Below are 24,410 nucleotides of genomic sequence, written 5' to 3'. Positions count from 1 at the left end.
CTTTCTTCTTTGGTGGTACTGGATATAGAACTCAGGCGCTCACTCACTGCTTGTTAGGCAAGTGCTCTACCACTACATCCCCAGCCCATTAAAAAAAATTTTTTTTTTTTTGAGACAAGGTCTCAGGTGCTTGCAATCCTCCTGCCCCAGCCTCTCAAAGTGCAGGGATGAGCTGGGTGTGGTGGCACACACCTGTAATCCCAGCTCTTAGGAGGCTGAGACAGGAGGATTGCCATAAATTCGAGGCCAGCCTGGACTACATAGTGAGTTCAGGGCCCGCCTGAACTTTAAAGTCAGACCCTGTCTCAACTCCCCCCACCCAATAAAGTTCAGGGATAACAGGTGTAAGCCACTGGACACAGACCCTACTCTGTTCTTAACTTCAGTGAAATGCAGGGCCCTGTACTTGGATTCATAGCACTTGGGTCTAGACTCGCCCACTACTTGCTGGAATGGCAACCTTCTTTTTATGTTTTTTTTTTTTTTTGTACCGGGGATCGAACTTAGGACCTTGTGCTTGCAAGGCAGGCGTGGGGCAGCCTTCTTTTTAAAGGAGGCATCATGGCCCTGTCCCTAGGTTATGGGCCCTTGAGGGCAGGGGCTGTAATCTCTGCCATGTGTTGTGTCCTTTTCAGGACAAAATAAGCAGGGTACAGAACTAGACACAGAGAAAGAGCAGTTCAGGAATCTTAACTAGAAGCAGTTTTGTTTTGTTTCTTTCTTTATTTAAAAAAATTTTTTTTTGACTATTACCAAACTTTATTTAACAAAAAATTTAATATGAAAATGTGTATGACTCAATTTTTGGTCATTGTCAAACTAGCGCTTTGAAGAGGGGCATGGATTTCTCTGCTGAACAGTTATTTAAACTCGTTTCAGGGCTTCCAACATGATGATACTATTTCCTCGTATTACCACTGTTCCAGTATTGTTCTGTTGCCCACTAGTTGCCATCTCCACACATTCATCTATCACAAGATTCATAAAGGGATCAAACCCTCGCAATATTCCTTGGACCTGTCTGCCACCGTTTAATCTCAATGAAAATTTCTTGTCCATAATTTTTTTCAGCTCAGGAGGGCGAGCTCATCTTGTCTAATCCACGGGCTCAGAGATCCTTTTGTGTTTTGTTTCTTTAGTATTGAGGATTTGAACTCACAGCCTTTGCACTAAATTGCCTGGGCTAGGCTTGAACTTGCTTTCCTCCTGCAGGTGTTCACCACCATGCCAGGCTTTTTTTTTGGTACTAGGGGTGCTGTACCACTGAACTATATCCTCAACCTTTTTTGAGGGGGGAGTGCCAGGGATCGAACACGGGACCTTACTCTTGTGAGGCAGGCGGTGGAACCACTGAGCTAAATCCCTGGCCCCTTATCCTCAACATTTTAAAATTTATTTTGATACAAGGTCTCACTTTCCTGGCAGTACTTGAACTTGCAATCCTTGTGCCCCAGCCTCCCTCAGTCCTGAGATTATAGGTATGTGCCACCATGCCTGGCTGTTCTTTTTTTTTTTTTTTTTAGAAAGTATCAAGTAGCTCTCCTCATTCTCACATACAAACTGTGACCTTCCATGGCAGCCTGTCCACCCTTCCTGGTTGTGGTGTTCTCCTCCATCCTGTTTTCTCCGAGGTTGCCTCTTGGGATACGGGACTTTCTATGCTCTAGAGCAGTGATGGTCAACCTTTCAGACGAGTGCCCAAACTGCAACCCAAAACCCACTTATTTATCACAAAGTGCTAACACTGCAATTAACCTGAATACTGAGGTTTTAGTTTAGAAAAAACAACTCATATATTAACATCTTTTGTTTTAAAAGAAAAACAACACATGTACCATAGGTCCACCACCACTGCTATATAGAGAGAGGCACTGTGCTCTCCTGTTTATTCTGACATTCTTCCTCTGTGAAGTCCAACAGGGAGGGAAATCCTAAGGCCACCAGGTCAGCTTTTCCATGTAGCAGAATGTAGCAGCACATGCCTACTCAGGGAGCAGATAGAATATTCAAATTGTTGATCATAGATGGATCACACTGAGGCAGGCAGCGGAACCACTGAGCTAAATCCCTGGCAAGATGGATCACACTGAGGGGAAGAGCTGATCCTCATTCAGGGATTTTAACTTACCTTTTCCATAGAGCAACAAAAAAATAAGTGATTAAGACCCTTATATGCACTCAGTAGGGGCAAGAGTCCATCCCCCCGGCAAGGGTCTCAAGGGACAGGCCCACAGCCGAGGACCACAGCTCCAAACCTCATAGTTCTTGGGTTTTTTTTTTTTTTTTTTGGTACCAGGGATCGAACTTAGGACCTTGGGCTTGCAAGGCAGGTGTGGTGCCACTAAGCTAAATCCCTGGCCTATGCTCTTGCCTTTTGACAATGACTGACACTGAGAAATGGTCCCCATCCCCAGATATCAGAGAGACCTCTGCCGACTACTACCTGAGGCTACTCCAGGGAGTCCCTCCAGAGTGCAAAGTCTGCTCCTGAAATTCTCCCACTCAACAAGTCCATACCCTCTAGCCTCAGATTGTCCTGGTCCCTGGTCCTTTGTGGAGGCAGCCAGCTTTGTGACTTCATAAAAGTCCATCTTGTGACAAGTCTGGACCTGGTGTACCAGGAGCTGGGTGGAGGGGGCTTCCCCAAGAACAACATGTGACCTTTCAGAGAGGCACCCTCACCTCTAAAAGCCTCCCTCATGGTAAGAGTCCAGGACACCCTCTGCACCTAGAAATGCCCCTCCCTGATGTTTTTGGCTTCCAGGCCTAACTAGGTGATTTAGGCTATATCTAGCCATGTCTCAGAGGTCCAAGCCCAGGGGAGCCACGTTTGTGGAGGGGCAGGAGATAGTTACTCCTGGTGATGGTAGTGGAGCTCTGAGCTCTGAACTGAGGGTCAGACCACCCTCCTTCCATTAGACAGACCATTCTCCTGTAGGTCCTTTTGAAATGAAAGGACTGATAGAATGGGAAGTTGTCTGAGCCAAGTCTTCATTAGGGTTTGCCCCAACAGTCCCTAGAGTAACTTCAAACGGGTTAGGCCAGAGATACCTGAATCCTGTAGAAAGGTCTTGTACCTACAAAATAGACGATTACCAAAACTCCAGGGGCTTCTGGGAGCTTGAAGGCAAGGCCAATATTGACTGTCTCCCCAGTGTCAACTCCACTGCTGTTTCCTCCCAGTGGAAACTGAGGCAAAATAAATAGGGGATAAGCTTGAGAAGGGAGGTGACACACACCTATAATCCTAGCACTTGGGAGGCTAAGGAGGACCAGCATGAGTTCAAGGCCAGCCTGAACTATATAGTAAGAACTTGCCTCAAAAAACAAAACAAAACAGCCAGAGATGCTTGCTCCTAATCTTCCCTTCACCCAATTCCCCAACCTCTAACCTGTACTGGAGCATAGCCACTGGGAAGGGCAGAGTCAAGGGTCAGTGGGGATGACAATTAGAGTATCAGACAGGTGCAAAGGGGTACCTGGAGGGCAGAATTTAGCCTTCTTCATGCTATAGTATCTGCTTTCTGCAGGGGATGTCCATTGTAAGGTGGCACAGAGTATAACCACCCCCAATTTGGCCTTTACTTTGATTATGACATCACTCACAGTTCTGCCAGAGAATTCCACGAAGTAAATGTGCTCTCAGCAAGGATTTCAAATGCAAGCTTCACCCCAGGAGGAAGGCAAGATGAATGGGCTGGTTTGGGGAGCGTGACATGTTTGGTTTCAAGGCAAAGTGGGTCCCTGATTTTTGACTGCCCTTCATTTTTGATTCTTCAGGAGTTAGTCTAGACAAGATCCTCCTGCCTCTACTCTCTAACTCACTCAGTTTTCAGTTCTCTGCTGGTACAGATTATACAGGTGGTCAAGAGTGGCTATTTCATTACTCTCCAGTGCTTTCGAAAATGTGACCTAGGATTTTTTTGATGTGGAGCTTGTTTCTCATTTAAATGTGAGAACCTGAGCTCCTCCAGCAAGCGGTAATGGGAGCAAAGAGAAACCATGGTTGAAGTAGTCCTGAAAAACTCTAAAGAGGACAGCTTGAGATCAAGAACAATTGGAGTAGCAACAGCCATCACTTACTTAGCACTAACTGTGGGCCAGGCCCCAAACTAGACACTTTACATTTAATTCTCATGGTTGCAGGAAGCCAGTCACTGTGGCTGTAATGTCAGCTATTTGGGAGGCTGAGGCAGAAAGATTTGTTTGAAGCCAATCTGGGCAATTTAGCAAGATCCTGTCTCAAGGTAAAATAAAAAAGGGCTGGAAATGTAGTTCAGTGATACAGCACTTACCTATAATGTACAAGGTCCTGAGTCTAATCTGGACTACAAAAAAAAAAAAAAAAGAGCCATACTTTGCACACTAGGAAAATTGAAGCTGAAGAAAAAGTGAAATAACTGGTTGAGGTCTAACAACTGGTAAATGGGAGCTTTAGTTTTTGTTGTTGTTGTTGTTTTATGGTATTGGGAATTGAACCCAGGGCCTTCACACTGAGCCAAATCCCCAGTAGCATTTTATTTTTTGAGACAAGGAGAACTTGGGATCTCCTACCCCAGCCTCCCAGAGTGCTGGGATTACAGGTGTACACCACTACACCTGGCTGGGAGCGCCCATATTGAGATGCAGGTCTGTTTTGCCTCCAAAGTTGGACTCTACCACTAAGCTATCTATTCCTCCAAATGCTTTCCAATAGAATAATAGATGCTATTTTTTTGGTCCTTAACATTAGTGATGGAGTTAGAGAAAGGGTAGAAAGGGGAAATTTGAGTCTGATATCACCGAGATCATCAGCTTTTGGGTAAAGAAGTTTTGATGCTTGGACCTGTCTAAATTTTTAATGAGACTCCTTTGGAATCAGCTGTTATGATTTGCTTCTTACCATTTTGCTGATCATTACAGTGAGTCCCTGGGAGGCCACAGGAATGCAGTCCTCGGAGTCTGTGGCTGAGCAGAGGCTCAGAGTTAGGGTTGGCAGATAAAATATGCATTGACTAGTTCAATTTGAGTTTCAAATAAATGATTTACAAATTTTAGTATAAGTATCCTAAATATTCCATGGGGGTCTTCTCTGACTAGGCCTTGGTACATGGCAGCTGAATGGAGATGGAGGTTGCTGCCTCAGTTCCCACTTGGGCCTCTGGCTCCTCTATGAAGTTGAACCTGTGGGAGCAGGAGGTGGGGACTGACTTCTGGAGACTGTAACAGCTGCAGCAATTAGACAAAATGAAGGTTTAAATGGTTCATTGTGGAGCGCCAGTTTCTTCCTCTGTAGAATGAGAGTGGTGGACATGGATGTAATTAGATAAGAGTTGGCCACTTTGCACACATCCTGAGGAAATGGCTAGTGTCCCTTTACTCATGTTCTGTAGAACTACTGGTACCTCCAGGAAGGTCAGGTCAGCTGGTGATTGAGATTTCCTCTTTGTCTAGGCTGGGGCCCCTAAAACTTGGTGGCCTTATCCTATTCTTGGTGGCTCCTGTGACACTCCTGGATACTTCAGTGGTAGTCTTGCACAGCCAATAGAAGAGCATGAATGGATATGGGGCAGAAGCCTCACCTCCATCCCCAGGGAGTTGCAGGAGAAAGCACAGGAGTAGTTGGGTGGTACCAGGGTAAAGACAGGCTGGTGGAAGCACTTGGGTCAGGAAAGCCTAGAAGGAGGTGCTGGGAGAGAAAGGGTCATAGAGAAGGGGGAGGGAGCAGGGAGAAGCTTGAGTCTTGGAGGATTTGGTGCTGTGGATTTTCCTACCTTGAGAAGGGGGCATGTTTGGGACAGGGACAGGTAAAGTGTACCTATGACATACCTATGACTGTAGTGCTTAGTACTGGGACTAGGGCTGGGCCTCTCTTGCTTTTTCTCTGCTGCTGGGGAGCCCTGCAAACATGACTCCTTCCACTTTCAGATGAGGGGTTCTTTCTCAGGCATACCGCAAAGGAGGGAGAAGCAGGTACAGCAGGGCAGGACAGAGTCCAGAGGTTCTCTACCAAAGAGACTAAGAAATTTCTTTCCAATGACTCAGAACCAATGTGCCAGATACACTCGGTATGTGGCCCTGGATTATTTGAGGCTTTGTATTGATGTATGCTTAGATGTGAAAGTATTGGCTGTGAGGACTGGTGTATCTGGCAATGTGGGTACTCTATCCTGTGAAATGTGCCAGTGAGCACATCTGGGAAAGCCTGGGTGCTGCCCTTTCATCTTCCCAGGGTAGAGGTCTGGGGGTGCCTGTAGGTATGTGGCTGTGTGTTTGGTGGATGTTGGCAGGGGTAGAGGGCTGCAGGAGTAACAGGTTGTAGATTTTCAAAGGAGCTGCTGCTGGACAGGCCCCGTATGTCTTCTACTTTGCTTCCACAATCTCCTGGGCTATGGCTTCTCCAAAGCCCCTCCTTGATACCCCTCCCTTCACCAACCCAGGGTCCTAGACTGGGTTTCCAAAGGGGAGTAGTGCCATCTGGTGACAGGCTGAGGCAGTGCCAAGAGCTGTGGTAAGTTGGGCTTTGGTTCCCACAAAGGTTCTGTTTTTCAGGACTCTAGGCAGTGAAGAAGTCATCATTGGGATGGCGAGATCACAGGCAGAGGGATGATATCTAAGGCTCCAGAATTCCATCCCTATGTATTTTGGATTCTGGCCCAGGGAAGCATGGAGGCCAGTTACCTGAAGAGTTGTTGGAGGAAATGCATAGGCAGGTTATGAACCCAGCCTCTAGATCCACAACCCTGGGCTCTACTCTGGTTCAACTCTCTAAATTCAGATTTCTCATCTACAAAGTTGGTAACCATGCAAATCCTGTGGAGTGGTAGTGAGGGATAACGAGAAGTAATGTGGCTAAAACACTTGACTCAGAGCTAAGCCTTCTGTAAAATCAAAGCTATAGTGGCCATTATTGCTATAGGCAAAATTTCAGAGGCATAGAGAAGACAGCTGTGTGTTGTGGTAGGAGAAGGGGTTGAAGAAAGGTGAAATGTCTGTGACAGCACTGCCACCACACATTCTAGAATTTGTGCCTTGAACAGCTGCTGCTTCCAAGTCACACATTTAAGTGAAGGAGGAAATCTTTCTGAACAGAAGACAATGAGATCCAGTGAATAATGGAATCAATAGACCCAGCATCCAGGCTTCTTACTAGCTGTGGAATCTGAGCATAGCAGCAGGCTTACTGTGCCTTGTATTCTCCATTTGAAAATATTGCCTGTGAGGAGTCATGGACATGCATAGAAACTTTCTCAGGAGTCCAAGAGAGTTAAAGAGTTGTGCCAGGCTTTGAAGGCTGAGAAGAAGCTTGTCGAGATGCTGCTCAACGGTGGAGTTATGCTTATCTTCCATGTTCCCACAAAGGATCTCTAGGTCAGATTCAGAGTCTTCTGATTTCTGAGGCTCATTGATTGTGTGGTGTTAGGCAAGTCACTCACTCTCTGGGCCTCAAGTTTCCCAAATGTTAGATGAAGACATTGAATTAGATTGACTTCACTCCTGTGTGCTGGTGGTGGATTGAACTCAGCGTCATACATTGGGCTGTATCCCCAGCTCTTTTTTTTACTTTATTCTGAGACAGGGTCTCACTAAATTGCCCAGGCAGGCCTCAAACTTGTGATCCTCTTGCCTCAGCGTCAGGAATAGCTGGGATTACAGGCTGCACCACTGTGTCTGGCTCATCTACAGGACTTTGGTTTTTCGTTTTTCTGCCTCACATTCAGTGTTTGGTAATAAATATTTAATGATTTCTACAGACTATGGCTTGAAGAGACAAAGAAAAACTAGTGATTTCTGCTTACTGAATGCTGGGATTTCCTGTATGCTCGTGGAGAATATTTTCTGACTCTGGTATAGTCTAGGGATAATATGGCAAATGAGAAAACATAGAACTTCTCCGCTGACACAGGGCAGAATAAAACACTGAGAAAGTATTAGGCAGCTAAAGGCCAGTTTTAGAAAGAACAACTCCCTCGCTTTTCGATTTCGCCTTCGGAAGCAGCCAATGAGTATTGTATACAGCAGTTTGCTTTTAATAAAGAGAACTACAAATCCCGGCAAGCACTGGGCTCTTATGCGCCAATTAATATTGGCGGGCCCCACCCCTAGACGCTGAACTACACTTCCCAGATATCCTCGAGGCGCTTCGATTTTTCTTCCTCCCGCCCCCTGCTCGCGATCCTCGCGCCAAGTTGGCGAGTGCGCGCGCGTAGCGCGCGAGTGACGGGTAATATATGGGCCGCTCGGTAGCTGTGGTCGCGCTGTGTGTGTGTGAGTGAGAGAGAGTGCGGGATCTGAGGTGGTGTGTGTGAATTGTGGCCGCTGGCGGGGTCAGAGGGGAAGCGGCGGAGCCGCCCGGGAAGGTGAGTAGGGAAAGGTGGCGCACGGCTCCCGGGAGGGTGCGAGGAGATGGGGTATGCGGCGGGCCAGGCTGGAGAGTGGGCGCTGGGCTGGGGGAGGGGCGGCACCTGCTTGGGCCGCCGGCAGGGAGGGGGCGGGCCGGGCCGCCAGGGAGGCTGGGCCTGGGGCCTGACAGGACTTTTCCTTTTTCTGATTCTTGGCTCGGGGGCGGGGCTTTCGCGTTCTTCCTCCAGTCCCCTAAAGAAGCTTCCCAAGTGTAACTCTTCCGCCCGGAGTGGGGGCAGGGGTGTTCCCGCCGCTACCTGGAGGAGGGGTACTTTTCATTTTCCTCTTCACCTTTTTCCTCCCAATGCTCCTGGTCTCCCTTCCGTACAGGCTGGGGTGTTCCATCTTCCCTTCCGTACGGCGGCCCCCTTCCTGGACTGTGTCTCCGCCTCCAGCTCAGTCACCTGGGCTGGCTCTCTTCTCTCTCGGCCGCGTGCCACCTACCCCTGCAGCCGCCCAGCTTTTGGACTCGGCGAGGGGGCGGAGCTCTCTGATCACTTCCCCCGCCTCTGTGGTGGAGGGAGGGAGGAAGTGGAGAGAGGTGCTCTGGTCCCGCACCTAGGAGTCAGACTTCGGATTCCTTGCAGAGCTTCTGGGGAACCTATTTCCGGGGTTGTCGAGATTTCAGTTGGGATGTCAAAGGCGTTCGCTTCACCCCGACTTCTCTTCCTAGGCGGTTTCCTTCTCGCTTCCTCTTATTGCAGTGGTAGCGCTCTGGGTTTCCATATATCAAGGAAGTAGTTTTGAGTGCTCGAAGTAATTCTTTTTGAGTCACAGATTACTCGTCCTTGTCCGTGTCATGTTGCTCTCAGTTTTTTTCTGTCTTTCCAGTGAAGCCTTTTAATTGGTCTTCGTGGTTTAATTATGCATCTTCCTATTTTAAACGCTTTTTCAAATGTGTAGAATGAGAAGTTCATTGGTAATATCATCTTGGATTTTCTTTTTCCAGTCCATGGCCATTTACTTTTAAGTGTTATATGAAACGTGCATTTTAGACTTTAGGAATCGATTCAGTATTTTTCTCCTTGATGTCAAGATTTGGGTTTTGTTTATAGCAGTTAATTCATTACCTGTTTGAGTGGCTTTTTTACTTTTAATTTTTTGGTCTTTTGAGACAAGGTCTCACCATGTAGTTCAGGCTGGCCTCGAACTCAAGGCAGTCCTCCTGCCTTAGCTTTCCGAGTGCTAGGATTACAGGCATGTGCCACCATTCTGGGCTCGAGAGTTATATTTTTGGATATTAAGGAGATAATAGAGAATTTGGGTAGAGTGGGGAAATCATTTTGTGCTAAACATCTCTTGGATAGTTTGCTAAGGACGTTGTTTTACTGTTCTACCGTTGTTAAGTTGTTAAATTTAGTAGAGAAGAATTCTAGAAAGAACCACTTGTAAATTGAAGCGATTGTAGTTGGCTTATTACCAGTTGCGTTGTTTTTGTAAAGGAGATGGTCATGAATGGTAATAGTTATTCAGGATCTCGAATCATAGTGGTTAAAGTTTTGTGTGAAGTTCTGGAGCTTTTGTATATTTTTCCTCCTTTTTCTTTTTTCTTGGCTGCTGGCGATTGAATCCAGGACCTTATATGAGGCCTGCACTTGGCCACTGAGCCACAACTCCAGCCCCTCTTCTCCTTTAAAGATAAGAGTCTTGACAGATTGTTTTAGGATTGTAACTTTTTCTTTTTCTTTTTTATTCTCTCTCTCTCTCTCTCTCTCTCTCTCTCTCTCACACACACACACACACACACACACTCTCTCTCTCTCTCTCTCTTTCTTTTTGAGACACGGCCTCACTATGTAGCCCAGGCTAGCCTGAACTTTCGGCAATCCTCCTGCCTCAGCCTCCTAAGTGCTGGGATTACAGGCATGCACCGCCATGCCTGGAGTGTAAATATATATATTTTAAGGCTTTATATTCTATTATATGGGTAGTATTATTGTTTAGTCCCACACAGCAACTATATCTGCTTTACAGATAAGGAAATAGAAATTTAATTTTTTTTTTTTGAGGTAAGGTCTCACTGTATAGTCCAGGCCAGCATTGAATTGGCTGTGTAGTACAGGCTAGCTTCAAACTCATCTCCCTGCTTCAACCTCCCAAGTGATGGGATTACATGGCCTGTGCCACCAACCTGTGCCAGAAATTTGGTTTTTCTTATTTGTTTGAAATTATGATCTAGAGAAATTAAATAAAAAAGATCTCACAGGTATGTCAGCAGAATTGAAATTTGAATTTTTAAACCCTCTTCTACTAGTATCTATTGCTTGGGTACCTACGTCAGTCCATTTTTTCATCTATGGGCTGGGCATGGAGGAGGAGGAGAATTGAAAATTGGAACCAAGCCTGGACAACTTGGTGGTTTAGTGAGATTCTGTCTCAATAAAAATAGAACAAAACAAAAGAAAAACAAAAAACATCAGACACATAGTCTCAGAGTATATGTGCTATACTAGGCTGATTGTTTAAGTTATCCAAGAGGCATTCCTACAAGGATCACTGACCCTCCCCTAATTAAAAAAAATTGTAAGCACATAACTAACCATTCACCGTTTTACAGTGTAAATTCATTGGCATTTAGTTGATTTACAATGTAGTGCAACCATTGCCTCTTTCTAATTTCAGGACCATTTTATCACTGGGAAGGAAACTCCATACCCATTTAACAGTTATTCACCAATCCTAACCCCCGGCAGTCACTAATTAACTTTCTGTAGTATATATAGCTTTACCTGTTCTATGTCTGATATAAATAGTATTATATAATATATGGTCATTTGTATTCTTCTTTCACTTAAGATATTGTTTTCAGAATTCATCCACATCTGTAGCACGTGCTTCATTTCTATGGCTGAGTATTCCATTTTATGGATATGCCACTTTTTGTTTAATGATTCATCTGATGATGGACATTCCAGTTTTTGTTTTGTTTTGTAGTTTTTGAGACAGGTTTTCACTTTGTAGTTCAGGTGGCCTTGAACTCACCCTGTAGCCCAGGCTGGCTTTGAACTCAAGGTGATCCTCATGCCTCAGCCTCTCAAGTGCTAGGATTACAGGTGTGTGCTAGCATTGTTGGCTCAAGTTGTTTTTAATCTTTTGATTATTGTGTATAATGCTGCTATGTACATTTTTGTAGAAATATTTGTCTGTTTTCAATTCTTTTGGCATATACCTAGTAGTGAAATAGGGTTATACCGTAATGCTATGTTTAATTTAAAAAAAAAACCTTTTTGAGAGACTATCAATCTGGTTTCCATAGTTGCTGTACCATTTTACATTACTACCAGCAATGTATCGTATCTTTCAGTTTCTTCAGATTCTTGGCATTGCTTCTATTTTCCGATTTTTGATTATAGGTATCCTAAGTATGAATTTATGTATTTATTGATACTGAGGATTGAACCTAGGGAGGATTGAGCTACATCCCCAGCCTCTCCTCTCATTTATTTGTCTGTGTATCTGTTTATTTACTTTTCATGGTACTGGATTGAACCCAGGGCCTTTGTGCTAGGCTATATCCTCAACCTTTTTTATTTTTTATTTTGAGGCAGGGTCTCACTAGGTTGCTAAGTTTCCCAGGCTGGGCTCAAACTTGCCATCTTCCTGTCTAAGCTTCCTAAGGTGACAGAATTACAGGTATACCCCACCATGCCCAGTTTTATTAATTTTTGTGAGATATGGTCTTGCTAGGTAGTCTAGGCTAGCCTTGAACTTGCTATGTATCCCAGCAGTTAATCATAGCATCCCACACTTGTGATCGTTCTGTGTGGGGTGCTATGATTATAGGCCTGCACCAGTACACCTGGCTAGTTTTGAGACAAGATGTTGCTAAGTTGCCCAGGCTGGTTTCCAACTTGCAATTATCCTGCCTCAGGTTTTCAAGTAGCTGGGATCACTGGCATGCACCACTGTGCCCAGACTTTACATATAAATTTTAGAATTGGTTTTTCTTTTCCTGCAAAAAAGATTATTGAGCTGGGGATTTAGCTCAGTGGTCCACCACCTGCCTTGCAAGCACAAGGACCTGAGTTCGATCCCTAGTACCAAAAAAAATCTTGTAAAAAGGGCCATTGGGATTTTGGTGAGACTGCATTGAATTTGTAGACTGCTTTGGAATGTATTACCATTTTAATATTGTCTTCTAATCCATTGACTACAAAATGTCTTTCATTTATTTATGTTGTCTTTAATTTATTCCAACAAAGTTTTGTAATTTTCACTGTAAATCTTAAGCTTGTCTGGTCAGTTTATTCCTAAGTACTTTATTCTTTTTGGTGTTACTGTAAATTGTCTTAAAATTTTACTTTCTGATTATTCATTGCTAGCATATAGCAATACAGTTGATTTTAGTGTGTTGCTTTCGTACCTTGCAACTTTGCTGAATTTGCTTATTAGCGCTAATAGTTTTATGTGGCTTCTTTAGGATTTTCAGCATATAGTATTATGTCATTTGCAAATATCATTCAACCATTTTGGTTTTTCCTTTCCAACATGGATGCCTTTTATTTCTTTTTCTTGCCTAATTGCTCTGGCCACAATTCCACTAGAGTGTTTAATAGAGGTGGCAAAAACAAGCATATAGGTCTTGCTTCTGATCTTAAGGGGAATGCTTTCAGTCTTTCATCATTGAGCATGTTGTGGATTTTTTATAGTGTCCTTTGCTATTTTGGAAGTTGTTGTCTGTTCTGTATTGAATTTTTTTAAATCATAAAAAGGTGTTGGATTTTGTCATATTTTTTTTTCTGCATCAATCAGATGATCATGTGTTTTTTCTTTTCTCCTTCATTCTCTTATATGTGTGATATTGATTGATTCTCTCTGTCTCTTGGTCTTTTTCCCCTCTTTGTTGATGTAGTTGCATTGCTGGCGGTGAACCTAGGGCCTCTTGCATATTTGGCAAGCACTCTACCATTGAGCTACACCTCCAGCCTTTGATTGATTTTCATACATAGAACCACTCTTGCAATCCTAAAATAAATTCCAGTTGTTCATGATGTTTAATTTTTGTAGTTGTTTTCTTTTATTTTTTTATGCTAGCATTAAACCCAGGGCATTGCACGTGCTAAACAAGCACTCTACTACAGAACTGTATCCCAGCTCTTTTTAAATTTTATTTTGAGATAAAATTTCTTTAAGTTGTTCAGTCTGGCCTTGAACTTGTGATTCTCCTGTCTCAGTCTTCAGAATAATACATCTTAATATGCTGCTGGATTCAGTTTGCTAGTATATTTTCTTGTGGAGTAAATAAAATGGTTAGCCCAAGTGATATGAATCAGTACTAACTTGGAAATCCATCTACTTTATTAAAATAAATGTTTGTGTTTTAGAGAGTTGGTGGTATCTTCTTTTATATAGCTTTTGCTTGCTGTTATAGTAGATATCTTTGGAAGAGTTAGTTCTAGATCTAGTAATCCCTTTCTGATGTAAAACTGTTTTTGTGGAATGATTGCTACTCCTGTGAAAATTTTTCATAGAAGATCTGACTTTTTTAATCCTAGAAAATATTTTGAAAAAAGTGATTGCACAAACCATCTAAACATTTGGGTCTCATTTGTCCCTTCTGGAGCCCCTTATAAACATCTTGTTTGGATATCATATTTGGTTCCTTAAGTCTTCAGTTCCCAGTCCTTCTGTATTCTTGGGTTTATCATTCAACCCAGCAACCTTTCTTCTCCACACCTCCCCATGGGGGATTGAACCCAGGGCCTTCTCTTGAGCTACATTACTAGCCTTTTTTATCTTTTTTGAGACAGAGTTTGGTTAAATGGTTAAATTGCTCAGCTAGGTTCGAATTTGCAATCCTCCTGTCTCAGAGTTCCAGATTGGATATCACCCATGCTTGGCTCCATTTTTTCCCCCTTATTGCTGGGATTGAACCCAAGATCTTGTGCATGCTAGGCAAGCACTGCCACTGAACAACATCCCATCTACCTTCTCTACATGTTGCCATTCTCTTTTTGTCCAAGAAATTGGTTGTGAAAGAGCTTAAGAAGCCTGAGGGACAAATGGACTGACTTAATGGATTGACTTACTTGTTTGAGACAGAGTCTTGCTATATTGCCTAGGCTGGGCTTGAATTTGACATCTTTCAGTCTCAGCTTCCTGAGTAGCTGGGATTGATTATAGGTATGTACAACTGTGCTCAGCACTTTTGAAATTTTCTTTTCTTTTCTTTTTTTTTGGTACCGGGGATTGAACTCAGGACCTTGTGCTTCCAAGGCAGGCAGTGGAATGAAATATTTTTAAAAATGTGTTGGGGGAATGTTCTTGCTATGTTGCCCAGGCTGGTCTTAAAACTCCTGAGCTCTAACAGTTTTTTTCTCTTTGCTTCCCCTAGGACTGCAGGTATGAACCACCATGCCCACCTTCCAATAAGTGGGCCTATGGTAGACATTTTAATTTTCTTTTTTAGGCAAGGGAATGTTTTGAGACAAGGTCCAGGGTGATCTAATCTTGAATTATTGTCACCTAGTTTCTCTTTGAACTCATAATCCTTCTGCCTCAGTCTCCTGAGTGCTAGGCTTACAGGTGTGGGCCACCATGCCAGGCCCCCAGCTTTCATATTAGTGAGGTTGTCCACTTGATTTCATATCCTTTTTGTTGAGAATTAACAGGAATGCACTGTTTGTCTTTCATAAAACTTTCCTCCCAAAGACTAACAAGAGCAAGTGATTTTTGGGAGTAGTGTTTTCTACATTTTGTATTAAAAAATAAAATCTCAGGGCTGGGGATTTGGCTTAGTGGTGCCATGCCTGCCTCGTAAGCTCAAGGTCCTGAGTTCGATCCCTGGTACTGCCAACAAAAAATAAAAAAACAAAACCTCAAAGTTTTGGACTTCAGAGATCTAGACTTTGATTATTGTATATATTGTAGATATTAGGTATACAATTTGTTGTTATTGAACTCAGGGCCTTGTGCTACACACTATCACTGAGTTATATCCTCAGCCTAGGTATATGTACTTTTCATGAGAGAAGGGACCATAACATTTGTCTGATTCACAGGGGTTCTTAGGAAGGTTAAGAATCAGTTTTGATCCAGCTCCCTGCCTCATTTGACTCTTGAGGAAACTGAGACAGAGAAGGGAAAGGACTTGTTCATCATAACTTGATGAATATCCAGTTTCACACAGTACCACAAATAAAATTATCTGAAGGATACACAGGTTACAGTTCCTTTGCTTTTTAATTATATCCTTTGCTTACTCATCTGTTTTCTACCCCCTCACCTTTTCTTTTGTGGGAAGTGTGTCATATTGGTTGCCTGTGTTCATTTATTGTTGTTTTGGTTTCTTTAGACCAAACTATGACTACAGTAGCGGTACATGTGGACTCCAAAGCCGAGCTCACTACCCTGCTGGAGCAGTGGGAAAAGGAACATGGCAGTGGGCAGGACATGGTACCTATCCTTACAAGGTATGAATAATTAAGTTGGTTTGTCATATATGCAACTCACACTAGTTTTTCTGTGCACACAAAAAAAATTGCATTAAAAAAACCAAAACTTGGTGTGGAGAAAAGTGTAGGAACATTTTTACCTTGACTGAATCAATCACTCTGTTCCCCCCCTCCCTTCCTCCCTCTCTCCCTTTCTCCCTTACTTCCAGCTGTCCTGTTGTGTATTGAACCCAGGGCCTTGTGCAGGCAAGGCCAGCATTCTACCGCTAAGTTTACCCCCAGTCCCTGAACTATGTCTTTTTATTGGTAACTTTTTTGAGATGTAATTTATATACTAAAAAGTACTTGGCCTGTTAAATTCTTTTGTGGTAAAAAATCAAGTTATGAAACTTGAGTACCACCTCCAGAAGGCCTCTCAGTATCTACCCTATGTTTTTCAGATTCCTGTTTTTCATTATAACACTCATAGGTCTCATACATCAGGCTATGTTCTAATTAACTTCCACAGGGCCTACGGAAACTATAGTAGGACTGTTATCCTTATGAGGCACAGTGAAGTTAAGTAGTTTGTCCAGGGTCACACACCATCCTGGGTGACTGAGGGTCACACATGACAAATGAGAAGAGCTCTCATTTGAACTTTGGCAGTCTGGCTACAGAATCCATGTTTTTTTTGTTTTATTTACTTTTTGTGATACTGAGGATTGAACGCAGAACCTGCACTCTGGGCTACATACCCAACCTATTTTATTTTTAGAGACAGGGTCTTACTAAGTCACCAAGTTGTTGAGGCTGAGCATGAACTTGGGATGCTTCTGCCTCAGCCTCCCAGAATGCTGGGATTACAAGTGTGTATCTCTATACCTGAGCATCTTTAACTTCATTTCTTAGTTTCAGCTTAGGATACTAGTAGGTCTTATAATATGTAATTCTAACTATATTTTGTGTGATCATTCTTTGTGGCAAAGAGAATTTTCTGAGTTTAGAGGGAAAGGAAGGGAAAACAAGTATTTTTGAGGCCAGATTAGAGTTGCCTAAGAATTTATGCATAGAACCTAAATGTTAAGATCAGGAAATTAAAAACAAAAACTAGGAAATTTGGTTTTATGGAAATGAAGAATGTAGGAAAGTTTGACTTAGGACAGAGCATGTTAGATATTAGACTGATGGCCTTAAATTGGTCATTAAAATAGATTAACGTCTCAAAAAACAAAAATAAACAGATTAAAATGTCACTCTTGCTTAGAGTACTCAAAAAGTAATTTTTCCTGTTTTCATAAACAATGCATGAATAAAAAGCAACACAAGACAGCAACATAGGTGATCTCAAAACATGCAAGTAAAAGAAGTCAGACAGTAAGAGCACAAATGATTCCATTTGCATAAATTTCTGGGACAGGCTAAACTAATTTGTAGTGAGCAAAAGCATATGAAAGGTTGCTTGGGGTGGTAGCAGAGGCTTAAATGAAGAAAAACATTTCAGGCTAAGCTAAAATGCCCAGAAAGGGCGTGAAGTAGGAATGAACTTGAATTTTTAAAGAGCAGGGATGGTCATGTGACAGAAGCTTATTGAAAAGGAGGTAGAGGAATGGAAGAAGTAGTCAGGAAATAAGGCAGAAGCCGGATAATTTTAAGCCATGATAGTACTTGGGCTTAATTCAATGTATTGTGGTAAGTCCTTGGAAGTTGGAGAATGAATTGTGTCAGGTCACACGTGGAGGAGGAAGCATGAACAGTATAAAGGCTGTTGGCAGGGTAGTCTAGTATGTGTAGGAATGGTTAAGAATTAGAGAAATAATTAAAATTAAGCATCTTGTAGGTAGAGTTAATGAATTATTATAGGGCTGAGGAGAAAAAGAAGATTGTAAGATGACTACTAAGGTTTTGGCTTCAAAGGTAACGGTAGTACTATTTTTTGAGTCAAGGAAAGTTTAGAGAAGAGTTTGGGAATAGATTTTTTTCTTTTTTCTTTTTTGGTGCAATGCTGAGGAGGGAACCTAGGACCTTGGCACTGAGCTACATCCCTAAGCCTCTTTGTGTTTGTGTGTGTGTATGTGTGTGTGTGTGTGTGTGTTTTATTTTGTGATAGCACCTTGCTAAGTTGCCCACACTGCATTCAAATTTTCAATCCTCCTGTTTCAGCCAGCCAGAGTGCTAGTGTTACAGGCATGTTCCATCATGCCTAGCTTGGAAATTATTTTGTGAGGTGATTGTTTAGATTTCTGTGCCCATTCAAAAAATACTGTTTTTCTAACTTTTACACCTTGTCTATTGATTGTTGTTGTGGTGTGGTTTTGTTTTGTTTTTTAACGCCAGTTCAGAGTTGACTCCTTCTTCCCTTTGTGCTAGGATGTCTGAATTGATTGAAAAAGAAACTGAAGAATATCGTAAAGGGGATCCAGACCCATTTGATGATCGACATCCTGGTAAGATAGGTTCTCTGAGCTTGGGTCTTCTTACCAAAGAAAATTGTTAATAGTAGTTTTAATTGAAATAACATCTTCTATGATATGTTAAGGTCTTTTTATTTATTACTGTATTTTACATCTTTACAGTGAAGGCAATGAGGAAAGATAAATTCTTGTTAAAACTGAAGTTATTTCCAATATTTACATATGAAACAACATAACTTAAAGCAAGTAAATTAGGTATATTTAGTTCATACAGTTGGCATGCTTACGAAGACTTAGAAAAAGAGTCTGGTTTTTTTTTTGTTGTTGTTTTTGAGATAGGGTCCTGCTATGTAGTTCAGGTTGGCCTTGAGCTCACTATGTAGCCCAGGCTGGCCTTGCACTGGCAGTGATCCTCCTGCTTCAGCCTCCCAAGTGCTGGGATTACAGGCATGCACCACCACACCCTGGCCTTTTTGTAACAGTAATTATCCTTTTTCTTGGGGGGAAATATAATTGAGAATGTATCCAGTGCCTTGCTTTTAGTTAGGATGTTGGCACATGGAACTTTGAATAATAAATAGATTTCTTTTCTTTTTTTCCCTGTGGTCTTGGGATTGATCCCAGGGTCTTAAACATGCTGGACTGCCTTACCACTGAGCAATGTCCCAGCTCTCCCTTTAAAATTTTTTTTTTTTTTTGGTACCAGGGATTGAACTTGGGACCTTGCGCTTGCGCAGCTGGCGGTGAAACCACTGAGCTAAATCCCCGGCCCTCCCTTTAAAATTTTTTAAAATTTTAAGACAGGGTCTTACTAAGTTGCCCAGGCTGGCTTTCAACTTGCTATTATCCTGCCTTAGCCTCCTGAGTAGCTGGGATTACAGATGTGTGTCAGCTCACCTGCTTTAAATAGACTTCTTGATGTCTGCTTTAGTGTTTTAACAGCTAACATATGTTTTCTTGTGTTAATTTGGTTTTATTTTGGGCAAGTTTAATTAGAGCCATGATAAACTGGCCTGCTTTGGTATTTAATTTGGTATAATACAGACTTGAGTGGGACTTGAGACTTTTCCCTTTTTTGGTGTTCTTTTGAAGACAAGGTCTCGACGTGGAGTTCAGGTGGGCCTTGAACTCACTATGTGGCCCAGGCTGGCCTTTAACTTGCAGTTATCCTCCTGCCTTAGCCTCCCAGCTGCTGGGATTATAGGTGTGTGCCGCCACACCAGCTGAGTCTTTTCCATTTTGTGTTTTTGTGCGTGTGTGTGTGTGTGTGTGTGTGTGTGTGTGTGTGTGTGTTACTGGGGATTGAACCCAGGGCTTTTGTAGACAGCTACATTCCCAACTCTAGCCTCTTAAATTTTTTTTTTTGTGTGTGTGAGACAAAGTCTTCCTAAGTTGCTCAGGCTAGGCTTAAACTTATGATCCTTCTACCTCAGCCTTCCAGAGTGCAGGGATCACAGTGCACCACTGTGCCTGTCTTGTGAGTTCTCTAAGATGCATTACCAGTGTCTAATCTTAAGTTATGTATGACCCCAGGCTGCATATAACTCTATAGCTAGAAGCAGTCCTTTTTGGAGAGGAGTTTGAAATTTTTTGAGTAGAGACATAGGGCCAATTGGTGGGAGTTATAAAAATAGAACATTTTATGTCCATCTGATATTCCAGGTTTTTTTTTGTTTCTTAAACTTTTGTTCTCATATGTAAGCTAGGTATTTCAGATTGCCTAGTTTTTTATGTGATATTACCTGCTGCATTTGTCCTAGATATTCTTAGACAGTTATAGAATATTCATTTTAATTCACATCTTCAGAAAGGGAAGAATAGAGCATGAAAAAGTATGAAAGTGAATGTGAAGTCAGATGTTTCATTTAATACATGGAATCATGAAAAGAATGAGACATGATCATGCTTAGTGTCATTGCAGTGAAAGGATGAAGTGGTAATGAGGAAGAAGGTAGAGACAGAGAATGATATGCTTTCTTCCCCTAGTAGAAACTTAGTTTTTTTCTTCGCACCTCTTAATGTTAAACAGTATTTGTCATTAGACATAATTCCTTCTAATAAAAGTAAGTATTTCAGTTTTATTATTATTAGTGAAAGCTAAAGTCTTTTAAAAATGCCATTCTTGTGACTTTTCTTTTTGGGAATTACTTTGAGATACCACTTACAAATTTGTGAAAATTTCACATCAATAGCTCACATCTTGTCTTCATTCTGTAATGTATCATATAGCTAAATTTGCCACTACTCTCATATTCTGAAAGGAAATGAAATAAAATAGATGGCATCTGTTTTTAAAATAAATCAGTAATTCTTCCAGGCATTAGTTAATACTTTGCTTTTAGGCATTGAGTGAAGGACCTAGATCCTTCACATTCTTTCCCTCAGAGCTAGGGTGACTAATGTTACTATGTCTTTAGGATTGGTGATTGGTTAGTAGGATTCATCTGCCTTAACCCAATGCAGGATGTCCTTATAGGTTCAAGATTATTTCTCTGCTGCTGTTGTCATTGTAGTCAGTGGTGAGATTAACTTGGAAACTGTCTTCTCCAGGCCACCCATCAAAAGAAGCATGCTTTCTGCCTTACTGTGGCTGTGAAGTTAGGGGGTTGCTTTTTCTTAGGCTCCTTTGTAATACTTTTGTAGACCTTCTGTACTGTTGGTGACACTGGTCTGGATCCAGTCCATTATTATTTAATTCAGCATTGCTGCATAGGCAGTATGCTGGGAAATAGAAAGGCTAGAGAGCTTTGTCTCAAGTTTTGTTTTTATTTTTTATTTTTGGTGGTATTGGAAATGAACCCAGGTGCACTCTGCCCCTGAGCCGTTTATTTACTTTCTTATGTATGTATGTATGTATGTATGTATGGTTTTTTTGAAACAAGGACTCACTATGTAATTCTAGCACTTTTTTTTTGGTACCAGGGATTGAACTCAGGTCCTTGTGCTTGCGGGGCAGGTGTTGGAACCACGAAGCTAAATTCCCGGGCCCCTCACTATGTAATTCAGGCTGGCCTTGAACTTGTGATCTTCTTGAGTGCCAAGATTATAGCATGCTCCACCATGACTGGCTGCTAGCCCTTTTTATTTTTTATTCTGAGACAGTCTTGCTAAGTAACCCAGGCTGGGCTTGAACTTGGGATCCTCCTGCCTCAGCTGCCCAAAATGCTAGGATTCTTTTGATTGATTTATTTATTTTGTGGTACTGTGGATTGAGTCTAGGGAGCTCTGAGATACATTCCTAGCATACCCAGGCCTCTTGGTGATATTGGGTATTTAACCAAAGGCCTTCACACTGACCTATATCCTTGACCCTTTTAAAATCTTCTGTATATATGTATGTGGTACAGGGGATTGAACCTAGAGTCTTGGCATTGAGCTACATCCTTAGCCCTCCCCTCCTTTTAACTTTTTATTTTAAGAGAGGGTCTCCCTAAGTCACTAAGTTGTCCAGGCTGGGCTTGAATTATTATCCTTCTGCTTCAGCTTCCCAGAGTGCTGCTATTACATGTGTGTAGTAGTCCCTATTTAAAAAAAAATTTTTTTTTAAATTTTGAGACAGGGTCTTAGTAAGTTGCTCAAGTTGGCGTTGCATTTGTGATGCTCCTATCTCAGCCCCCTAAGTAGTTGGGATTACAGGTGTGGGCCACAGTTACTGGCTAAGTTTTTATATTGTCACTTTTAATTTTAAATAATGTTATGATAAAATCTAATTAGTCATAAGAATCTTGTCTTTGTTTTTACTTTTGCTGGCATTTTTATTAGTATTTATAGCAACCCAGCTGCCATTCCAGAGATCTAAGTTGCTTGACTGGGACAACTTATTCATTTGTTTGTTTGTTCCTCCCCTCTTCTTTTGGTAGGTCGAGCTGATCCAGAGTGTATGCTGGGCCACTTGCTGAGAATACTCTTCAAGAATGATGATTTCATGAATGCAGTAGGTTTGCTTCTTACTTTTCTCCAGAGATTATCAACAAATGTTGTACCTTTATTTATTTATTGAGATAATTTGCTTTTACTAAAGGCCTTAGCAAAGTGGGGAGTAGAGTAGATAGTTTTTAAAATTTGGCCTTGGTTCAGTTGAAATAAGAGGCCTTCTTTCTTGTCAAAAGTCTGATTGTGGCTAAATTATTTTCTGTTAGTGTGTTCTTTGTTCTTTAATCGTATATTGGTGAGGGCTCCCAGGGCATCTGTGTAGTTCCTTCTTGGACAAGAGGAGTTTTGTTTTTGTTTGTGTTTTTTAAGGTAGGCTCTCACCTTGTAGTCTGTGATGGCCTTGAATTTACCATGTAGCCCAGACTGGCTTGAACTTGCAGTGATCCTCCTGCCTTAGCCTCTTCAGTGGTAGGATTACAGGCATGCGCCATGGGCAAGGAGATTTTGAGTTTGGGGCTATAGGTGTTCTTTTGGGTTCCAGAATGGAAAAATAAGAATGATGTACATGTTACTGTTCTGCACTAAAATTGTGATGTGTACATGGGGCATGTGGAGGGATAGAAAGGTGCTTTCTGTAACTCAGGATTGTTGCAAGGAGTAAATGAGTGTTCATAGGTCCTGAACATAGTAATAGCTGAGTAAATTGTGGCTGTTACATTTGTTTGGAAGTGGAATGGTACAGTGGTTGAGAGCATGGGCTTTGGAGTCTGTGTTTTAGAACTCATGATCGTCCTGTCTCAGCTTCCCAAGTACTTTAGTTTTTCTTACCCTTTCCTAATCTATAAAATGGAGATGATAGTACTTACTTCAAAACGTTTTTGTAATTTTTGAGTGAAATTAAGTATCAAAACTGCTTGGCAAAGAGTCTGCCTAAGTCTTAGGTATTATTATTATCTGTATTGTATTAACTCCATATTTATTTCTGAGTCACTAATGTTTTTTCTCAGTTTCAGGTCACTTCCATCTGCCATATATTTCCACCTGGTTTTCCCCCCTGGAACTTCGAATTCCACATGTCTATTTGCTCCACTCTGTTTCTCTTAGTCTCTAGCTCAGTAGTGATGTCTTGTCTAGACAAAAAGTATGCTTTATTCCTCCTATCTGACTTATTCAGTGGATTTGTAGGTCTTAATTGTTCTATCCCCCTTAAACTCCTTAAATCCTTCTGTGTCTTCTTTGTTGCCAGACCTTAGGTTGGTCGCTGGCACCTATCATTTGGTTGCTGCAATAGCTTTATAACTGGTTTCTTCTTGTCCTCTTCTAATCCAGTCTTCATTTTACAGCCCAGAAATTGTTCTAAAATGCAAAAGCTGATCATAGTTTTGCTTAAAATGCATTAATGGCTTCCCATTGCTCTCAGCATAAATTTAAAATGCCTTACATTAGTATTAAACACCTAATCTGTCTCTAGCCTTTGTTCTCTCCAGTGCTTCTTGCCATTTGGCTTTCCTACTCCTTAGCTATTCCTGCTTGTTCTTTTTTTATTTTTGCACTTTATTAAATTCTTTTATTGGTACATTGTAGGTATACAACACAATTACGTTTCTCATTGGGAATTTACCTTTACATAATGCATCTTGGTTCTTATTTTTTCCCCATTCCTAGCCCTCCCTTCACCCCCTCCACCCTTCCCTATTTACAAAGACTTTATTTCCATTTTTTCCATTTCTCATCATTTTTCCTTTCTCTTCTTTCCTTTCCCCTGCCCCTCCCACTACTCCTACTCCTTTGGACCTTTTCTTCCTATTTTGCATTATGGATTATTCATTCTAATCATTGGTATATTTTAGGTATACAATATAATGACATTCATCATTGGAAATTTGCACCTTTACATCCTACTTGTTCTTTATGTTCTAGCTTGGATTCCTTTCCTCTCTAAACCTTATTCTGAGTCCTCTGCAGGGGTTGTAAGGGACTTCTGTAGCTTCTGGTACTCATGATATTGTCTGTTTTCCCTTCACTTCTGTTGGATTGTAAGCCTTTTGATGATGGGACTGTGTCAATAAGTATTTACAGTTGTACACTCTGCTCAGAACACAACAGTGTAGGTATCACTTAGTAGAAATTCAGGCCAGGTGTGGTGGTTCATGTCTCTAATCTCAGCACTTGGAAGGATGAAGCAGGAGGATCACTTTAAGTTCAAGGCAAGCCTGGGCTACGTAGTGAATCTAAGTTTAGCTTGGGCTACATAGTGAGATCCTGTCTCAACACCCCACCCCGCTGGCCCCTGCCAAATAGAAATTCAGTAAAAGTGTGATGAGTGCCAAAAGAAAAGTGTATTAATACACACACAGAGTTATGAAAT

At 41.8% G+C, this 24,410-nt stretch overlaps 1 protein-coding gene and 1 pseudogene across 9 annotated transcripts in view; one reads left to right on the top strand and one right to left on the bottom strand.

Annotated features, from left to right (window-relative positions):
- Nucleotides 1-766: 766 nt before the first annotated feature.
- LOC110349147 (small nuclear ribonucleoprotein G pseudogene) lies at nt 767-1,083 on the bottom strand (annotated as a pseudogene).
- A 1,595-nt stretch (nt 1,084-2,678) lies between these two features.
- The window catches only part of Dcaf1 (DDB1 and CUL4 associated factor 1), a 69,094-nt gene continuing 47,362 nt past the window's right edge, over nt 2,679-24,410 (top strand). For 3 of the 9 annotated variants that reach the window (XM_087186913.1, XM_087186915.1, XM_021238589.2), the window contains exons 1-4: nt 3,531-3,683; nt 15,677-15,794; nt 18,126-18,202; nt 22,030-22,103. In XM_087186913.1, the coding sequence (XP_087043039.1) occupies nt 3,635-3,683; nt 15,677-15,794; nt 18,126-18,202; nt 22,030-22,103 (318 nt within the window). In that variant the 5' untranslated portion in view covers nt 3,531-3,634. Of the gene's footprint in view, nt 2,703-3,530; nt 3,684-8,116; nt 8,340-12,639; nt 14,506-15,676; nt 15,795-18,125; nt 18,203-22,029; nt 22,104-24,410 lie in introns of those variants that run through there. The other 6 variants (XR_015441099.1, XM_021238745.2, XM_087186914.1 and 3 more) reach the window with 6 other exon arrangements.

Source organism: Heterocephalus glaber, unplaced genomic scaffold (genome assembly GCF_053883595.1).
Source record: "Heterocephalus glaber isolate CG9 unplaced genomic scaffold, H.glaber_assembly_v1.0 deba00001504, whole genome shotgun sequence".
Classification (NCBI taxonomy): Eukaryota; Metazoa; Chordata; class Mammalia; order Rodentia; family Bathyergidae; genus Heterocephalus; species Heterocephalus glaber.
Note: the sequence above shows the minus strand (reverse complement) of the source record. Positions and strands in the feature narration are given on the sequence as shown.